General features: G+C 38.6%; 1 protein-coding gene across 2 annotated transcripts; it reads left to right on the plus strand.

Moving 5' to 3' along the window:
- Positions 1-2,033: 2,033 nt before the first annotated feature.
- RAP (RAP domain-containing protein) lies at positions 2,034-5,542 on the plus strand. 2 transcript variants are annotated; one of them, XM_022298879.2, is made up of 5 exons: positions 2,034-2,361; positions 2,468-2,615; positions 3,302-4,885; positions 4,983-5,065; positions 5,279-5,542. In XM_022298879.2, exons 2-5 carry the CDS (start codon positions 2,597-2,599, stop codon positions 5,348-5,350), a joined length of 1,758 nt encoding a protein of 585 aa, XP_022154571.1. In that variant the 5' UTR covers positions 2,034-2,361; positions 2,468-2,596; the 3' UTR covers positions 5,351-5,542. The 2 variants fall into 2 exon arrangements, with proteins under 2 accessions (XP_022154571.1, XP_022154570.1); XM_022298878.2 differs by lacking the exon at positions 2,468-2,615.
- The last annotated feature ends 2,276 nt before the right edge of the window (positions 5,543-7,818 follow it).

Here is a 7,818-nt window from a genome sequence, read left to right on the forward strand (position 1 = left end):
AGCTCGACCTACTCCAAGTATGACCGTCGGGAGAGCATGACCTGCTTTTCAGGTATGACTGCAGGAAGAGCTTGGGTTTCCTTGGAAAGGGATGGCCAGCTCAAAGGGTCAAGGTCGGCTGACTGGGATGAGCTGGTGTCAGGAATGAGCTGAAAGGTCACTTGGCGAGGAAAGACCTGCACAAGGGAACAAACACTCCGACGCTCAAGTCAGTTTTGAGTCCGACCTTAGTATGGAGGTCGAGCTAGAATACGATACCTGACTGAAGAGTGAAGTGCCCTATTTATAGGTTGAGGTACCCGACAAGGAATCCGACCAGCGGTTAAGCATGTCGGGACCAAGGTCGGCCTGTCGGGAGTAGCTATTCCAATTCATACTCTTGTCATCTCGAATTTGGCTAAGTATGGAAGGTTGTTCCTCCCATGAATGATCTTCAGGGAAGACCTTCAGATCGGCCTTTAGGGAAGGCCTCAGGTCGGCCATTAGGCAAGGCCTTCAGGTCGGCCCTCAGGGGAGCTCTTCAGGTCGGCCCTCAGTAGAGCTCTTTAGGTCGACCCTCAGTGGAGCTCTTTAGGTCGGCCACTTCAGGTCGGCCACCAAAAAGAAGATCTTCAGGTCGGCCACCAACGGGAAGACCTCCAAAGTTGGACATTTTTTCTGTCCTCCACGTGGCAGTACGATTTTCAACCCCCAAACAATATGTATGTATACTTACATGTATACATATACATATATATATACATGTACATCTATATACATGTACATCTACACCTATATATATACACATATAACATCTATATATGTATATATATGTACATATATGTACATATATATGTATACATACATGTATGCATCTTCATAAATATGTATATATACATTTATATGTATACCAAATAAAATAAATACCTAAAACTAAAAAGAAAAAGAAATAAGACAATATTTTCCCTTAAAGATAAATTCTTCCCTGAACTACTAAAAGGAATAAAGTAAAATACAAGATGAAACCTAAGCATAATTCTAAGAAATTTCTTAAAACAACTAAGGTAAAAATTTTCTTATATTAAGGTGGTAGCTAGAGCTTCTTGGGCCCAAGGGGGAGTCGTAGGTAAACGTAGGAGCAGGGGGACACTCGTAAGGACTAGCAAGCATGGGCGTTGGTGAGGTGCATGCATGCACGTTGAGATTGGTAGCCTGGGCACTGAGAGATTGGCACGACAATGAACGTGTATGGGGTGACATAGGCGTGCATGGCGTAGTGCGCTGGCTGCGCGCATCAGGGCTTACTGAGGGCACAAGCATGCGCCTGCATGTGTTGTGAGGTTAGTAATGGGTTGGGTATTGAGAATCATGCACGCGATGTGGTCGATGGACGTGTGTGCGTAATGAGTCGTTCCTTGTTTATTTTGCCCTTCATGTTACTACAACAATTTATTGTATTTTCAATGGAATTTTTTCCGACATTAGAAAAGTTGTCGCGAAAATTATAAGCATCGTTGATGTTTCTAAAAAAGTGTTAGGAAAAAGTCTATATTTGTAGATGTTTTTGTAGAAAACGTCGATAAATATTTAATTTATTCCAACGTTTTTTTAGGAACGACACACATTTTTGCAGAACCATTGGGAAGAGATAACTTTACCCCACATTTTTTATAGAAATGTTAGGAAAAGATCACTTTTCCCCATGCTTATTTAAAATCCACAGGAGAGATGTTTTTATAGTAACGTTGAGAAGTAGTCTATATTTACCTACATTTTGTAGAAACCATCGGAAGATGTTGGATTTCTTTGGACCTTTCTATAAAAATGTCAAGATGATGGCTCAATAAATTGAAACATACCAAAATTGCCCGTTAAATATTCCCAGTGTTTTTATAGAAGTGTGGGACGAAGTGTCATTTTCCCACCATTTTTATTATGTCACGAAAAGAGAACTTTGTCCCACGCTTTTATAGAAATGTTAGGAAAATATAATTTTTTCCCACGTTTTTATAGAAATAGGGGGGACGAGGACTTTTTCCAACGTTTCTTAAAAACATTGGGATAAGTCTTTTAAAATCCTTTAATCCCCTCTCATTTTCATCCAGACACCCTCCTTTCGATTTCTCTTCCAAACCCCCTTCGATTTTCCCTCTTTGAATCGTCCCTCATCCCGCCGTCGCCGCATCCTGCCGCAGTTGCCGTCGTCCTTGCATCCCGTAGCATTCACCGTTGCGGGGATTCAGCCCACTCCTCTCGTCTCCTTTTGCTAGCCGGCAGCTGCCCGTTGCCGTTCGTCACTGATGTTCGTCCGTTCGCCTGTCGTCGTTGCGAGTTGCTCACCGCTACCCATCGACCTACCGTCGCCTCCACAGCTGCAGTTAGGTAAGTCTATCCTTTTAATTTTTATCTTTGTCTCCCTTTTGATCAACTGCAATCTTAGTCACTGAAGCAATTTTCTGTAACAAGATGACTTCTCTACATTTGACAGCTCTTGGCAGAGACGAAAAGGGGAAAAAAACCGCCTTCCCCAATCATATTAAGTAGAAGAGCTCCCAAGGATCTCTATTTTCATGATTTTTATTGCTTATTTTCAGTGAGATTTCAAGTTTAGACATTGATGCTTCAATGGGTGATTAGTAAGAGTCTTATACTTGAATTTGAACTTTGAAGTTTCCTTATTGTTATAGTAATCCAGTTTTTGCTGTTTTATGGTTCTATGATCACCAGTTGTTTGTGTTTTTGCGTCAATGAGTTAATGCAAATGAAATGGTAGCGGTGGAGTTTCGGTTTTGAGAAGAATGGAATAGGTTGTTTTTCCTTCTAAAAGTAGTGATAATTGCATAAAATAATTGCAGAGATTCACAGAGGAGATGGTGGAGAAAGCTTTTGATACAAAACTTTATCTTTGTGTGTGTGTGTTTTTTTTTTCTAAAATTTGGGGATCTTGGAACCGCATTGAGTGGGTTTGTGTTTCTGAAATTTGGGCATTTTGGAGGGTGACATTGCTTGTTGATGACTGTGCTTGTTGAATAAAATACTTGGAGGGAAAAGAATATTAGAGGAAAAAAAAATCTTTGGAGCGAGTGAATTCCATTATTTTTTAATTACCCTATTGCTTTGTAGCTTGAAATTAAAATGGGTGGTTATCTGGTGATGTTGATGATTTTAAAATTATCAATTTGTTTGTTTTTTTTATTATCTTTTTCTTATTTAGGAAATTTGGACCGATTGAACTTTTTATCCTCCTACTCTAACCATTATTTGACTCCCAATTATTGGTTATATGTTGCTGAAGAGTTAGTCATTAATGTGTTCCTATTAGGTTTTCAACTGCCAAAGAAGAAGAAAAAACAGATGAAATCGAAGCTTCTTGAAGACACTGAGGGGATGGAGTGGTGCTTGAGGGCTAGGAAGGTCGCTCTAAGATCTATTGAGGCAAGAGGCCTCACCTCTACTGAGGAAGATCTTTTTTCTGTGAAGAAGAAGAAGAACAACAAGAAGAAGAAGAAGAAGAAGAAGATTTTGGGAAGTAAGGATGATAGAGTTAATAAGCACAGCAATGACATTGAGGAAGGCCTGGAGTTTGATTCCGATGAGGAGTTGGATTTGGATTTGGATTTGTTAGATAGTTTAGCTGTTAACGACACTAATCACTTAAGTAAGAGTGTGAGCATGATGGCTGGTGGGATGTTTGAACAGAGGAAAGAGAAGACAATGGAAGAATTTGTTCACAGGCTGTCCCAATTCTCGGGGCCTTCCGACCGAAAAAAGGAAATCAACTTGAATCGAGCAATTGTAGAAGCACAGACTGTAGAAGAAGCTTTGGAGGTTATTTCTGATATGATCCTTGCTGTTGGGAAAGGATTGAGCCCTTCCCCCCTGTCTCCTTTGAACATTGCCACAGCACTTCATAGGATTGCTAAGAACATGGACAAAGTTTCGATGTTGAGATCGCACAGGTTGGCTTTCGCTCGTCGAAGAGAGATGTCCATGCTGGTGGGTATTGCCATGACAGCATTGCCCGAATGCTCGGCACAAGGCATCTCCAACATTGCTTGGGCATTGCCCAAGATTGGAGGTGATCAGCTTTATTTGTCAGAAATGGATAGAGTTGCAGAAGTTACCTTGACCAAGATAGAGGAGTTGAATTCTCAGAATGTTGCTAACATTGCTGGGGCATTTGCTTCGATGCAACATTCTGCGTCCGAACTCTTCTCGGAATTGGCCAAAAGGGCATCAGATATAGTCTATACCTTTCAAGAACAGGAACTAGCTCAGGTCTTGTGGGCTTTTGCTTCTTTAAATGAGTCTGTTGACCTTTTGCTAGAATCTTTAGATAAGGTTTACAATGATAAAAGTCAATTTAAATGCCTTTTAAGGGAAGGAAAATTAAATAGTAATCAAGAAATCATTGTTGGTGTCAGTAGTGATCTTGAAAGAGATGGAGCATTAGGCTTTCCAGTGCTCAAATTTAACAGAAATCAGCTAGGAAATATAGCTTGGTCCTACGCTGTTTTCGGGGAAATGAACCGTAGTTTCTTTTCTTACATTTGGAGAACCATAAACTACTTTGAGAAGGAAAAAATTTCAGAGCAGCATAGGAATGATATCATGTTTACTTCTCAACTGTATCTTGTAAATTACTGCTTGAAGCGGGAATACCCGCATCTTCAACTATCTTTAAGCGCCGATCTCGAAGAGAAAGTCGGTCTTGCTGGCAAAACAAAGAGGTTCAATCAGAAAACGACTTCATCGTTTCAGAAGGAAGTAGCCCGCCTTCTCATTAGCACGGGTCGCGAGTGGATCAGGGAATATGTAGTTGATGGTTACACTTTAGACGCAGTTTTAGTAGATGAGAAGGTTGCTTTGGAGATTGATGGTCCAACTCATTTCTCAAGAAATACAGGTTGGGTTTCAGTAAATCCTTAGCAACCAAAAGTCTTGTAAGACTGATTTGTGTGCTTTTGACAAAAAGTAAGCTGATTCTGCTAATTTTTCAACAGGGGTACCTTTGGGACACACCGTGCTGAAACGTCGCTACATAACTGCTGCTGGTTGGAAGGCGGTATCAGTGTCTCACCAGGAGGTTTGTGTTGCAAACTTCTATTGAATATGAAATATTTGTTAATTGAATGATTGAATAATCCTTTCAAGTGTGTCTCAATGACTTAGATGCATTATCTTACTTGCAAAATCAATTTTTATAGATGGAAAACCTGTTTCTTTATAGTCCTTATTAACTAATAGAATGATTTGAAGCTGTTCAAACAATATCAATGGTGTCTTCTTTTTCCTGCAGTGGGAGGAGCTGCACGGGGAGGTTGAGCAACTAAACTATCTACGAGAAATCCTTAAAGATCACTTAGATTAAAGGCCGTGTGAACCATGTATATGCTTTCTTTTTTAATTTTTCTAAATGAAAAGCTCGGTTTCTCAATAGAAAAAAGTTATGTGAACAGTGAACCACGAAAGTGTATGTTTCTGAGTAAGCAGTTTATGTGTTCATTGAGAAATTATGCTTCCGGTTGACCAACCTTAAGAGTATGTGAGGTTCTTTTCTTGATGGGTATGATGTGATTATCAGAATATTACCTATGTTACTTTATTTAGCATCTTTAAGAGGGTTCTGTTGTATCAAATCACTTTTGCAATTGATCCATCATGATGAACTTTAACAGCGAACACTCATTTACAACCGATAGGTTTCTTTCCTGCAGAAAGAGACTAAATCCCAAGTACCATTGTCATCTAAGGCAGTCATCCTCCAACATAGTAGCCCGCCAACCAAGATGAGATAAAGTTTCATGGACAGTTTTAGGAACAGATACAGACTCAAGGGATGTAATAAACGAACAAGTAGGTGAGGACAAATGGTTATATGAAACAAAAGAAGAAACATGGTATGTACACTTACGCTTTCCGAAGATTTCTCCTTTTGCTAGCCAGCAGCTACCCATTGCCGTTCTTCATATCTTGTGCATGCCTCTCCTTGGTGCTTTTGTTGACCATTTTCTCTAAGCTAGGCTCCATATTGGAGTTCATTATTGTTGCTTTCCGAGTGATTTTCACATTCTCTTAGAACATGCCCCAATTTACCACAGCTATATAGTAGTAATGTAGCAACTTCTCGTAAGTGACAGGAATTCATTTTCCAAGGCCATTGACATCACTTTAACTTTGACTCTCCTCTGTAGCGGTTTGTACACATCTATTTTGGTCCTGACTCTTTGAATCAGACTGTCAGAACATTCTTCTTCATTTGTATCTACTTTTTCATATTCTCCTACTAGATTTTCTTAGAGCACATTTTGCTTTCATGAAAAAATAAGCTATAGGTAGTTCATGGAAGTGTAGCAAAAAATGAAACATAAATGAACTTAAAGAGAAGAATAGTTATTGTTTCCTTTTGCCTCCTCAAGAATTAGGAGCGTCAAACCAAGAGTCATTATCCTTGTTATATTATTGACAACTAATTTGTATTTGATATTTCTTGGTGATATTGTACATCTAGGTGGACACATGTTGGTGACTCAGCTCTAGAAGTTTAATCCAACTCAGGTGATTTCTTTTCCACTCAAATAACCTCGGTTAGGGTCTCCTCCAAATAGGTTCTTACCCGAAAAGTTATTTATGCCACTTTGGGATAAAAGTTTGTTGGGTTGGTAGTGGATGGTGAGCAGAAAGAGAGAGTGCGTGAGAAATTGTAATAGGGTGAAGAATTCTCTCTTCATCCCTAGGGTTCTCGATCCCATTCTTTGGGGCAATCAAGAGGGAACAGGAGATTGACCAAGGAGAGTTCATTAGCAGCTAGAATTCTTGTAAAGCTGATGAGAGTGTGGATCTCTGTTTTTTGGAGGGAGAAACTTTGATTTTGTGTATGAGCTGCTGTTCTTGATTATTGATTAATAGATGGCCTTCAACGGTGACTGTAGATCTTATGTGATCAAACCACTTTAAATTTTTGTGTCCATCTCTTCTCTTTTAACTCTTTTGTTTTTATCTTTCTCATACTTTGATTTTGTTGAATACTGTTTTGGTTGAGCTGTTGTTTAAGATTATTCTGGTTAATTGATGTATTAGATCTTCTGTGAGTAAATTAGATCTAATATAATATAATAAATTGGTAGCAGAGCTAGATTGAGAATTTGAGTCTGTTTGATACTTTTATTTGAAAAAGAAAATGGCCGCAAAGTTTCTAAGTCAAAAAGTTTGATGGAAAATGTGATTTTGCACTATAAGAAGAAAATGAGGGCTCTATTAGTTCAGCAAAAAGTCTCTAAAGCTTTAGATGGAAATCCAACTTGGCCTGAAGCTCTAACACCACATGACAATGAGGAATTTAAAGAAATTGCTTTTAGCACAATAATATTGTACTTAGCTGGCACTGTTTTGAGGCAAGTACATGAAGTCAAGACTGTTGAAGAACTTTGGACCAAATTAGACTCACTTTACCTCACAAAATCCTTAACCAACAAGCTTTACATAAAGGAAAAGTTTTTTTTTTTTTGTTTCAAGATGGATGTTAACAAAGACTTTGAACAGAATTTAGATGAGTTCAATTGGATTGTTCTTGACCTTAGCAATATAGATGAAGTAATTTTTTTTATGAAAATAAGGGCATAATATTACTTAATTTCCTTCCTGATTCCTATAATGAGGTGAAACCTACTATAAACTATGGTATAAAATATGGGAGGGACAACTTAACATTAGACATTATGTTAAATATTTTGAGATCAAGAGATCTGGAAATTAAGAAAACAGAGCAAAAGACATTGAAGCATTGATGGCTAGGGGTATAACGGATAAAAAACCAAATCAAGATAATAATAGAAACAT

The sequence above is a fragment of the Momordica charantia genome, assembly GCF_013281855.1.
Source record: "Momordica charantia cultivar OHB3-1 chromosome 4 unlocalized genomic scaffold, Mcharantia_2.0 BLBB01000004.1, whole genome shotgun sequence".
In the NCBI taxonomy this organism is placed as follows: domain Eukaryota; kingdom Viridiplantae; phylum Streptophyta; class Magnoliopsida; order Cucurbitales; family Cucurbitaceae; genus Momordica; species Momordica charantia.

Coding starts and splice junctions, on each gene's coding strand:
- RAP (XM_022298878.2), top strand. CDS start 2,280: ATGTTCGTCCGTTCGCCTGTCGTCGTTGCGAGTTGCTCACCGCTACCC. Junction 4,886..4,982: donor TCATTTCTCAAGAAATACAG/GTTGGGTTTCAG, acceptor ATTTTTCAACAG/GGGTACCTTTGGGACACACC. Junction 5,066..5,278: donor TATCAGTGTCTCACCAGGAG/GTTTGTGTTGCA, acceptor TTTTTCCTGCAG/TGGGAGGAGCTGCACGGGGA.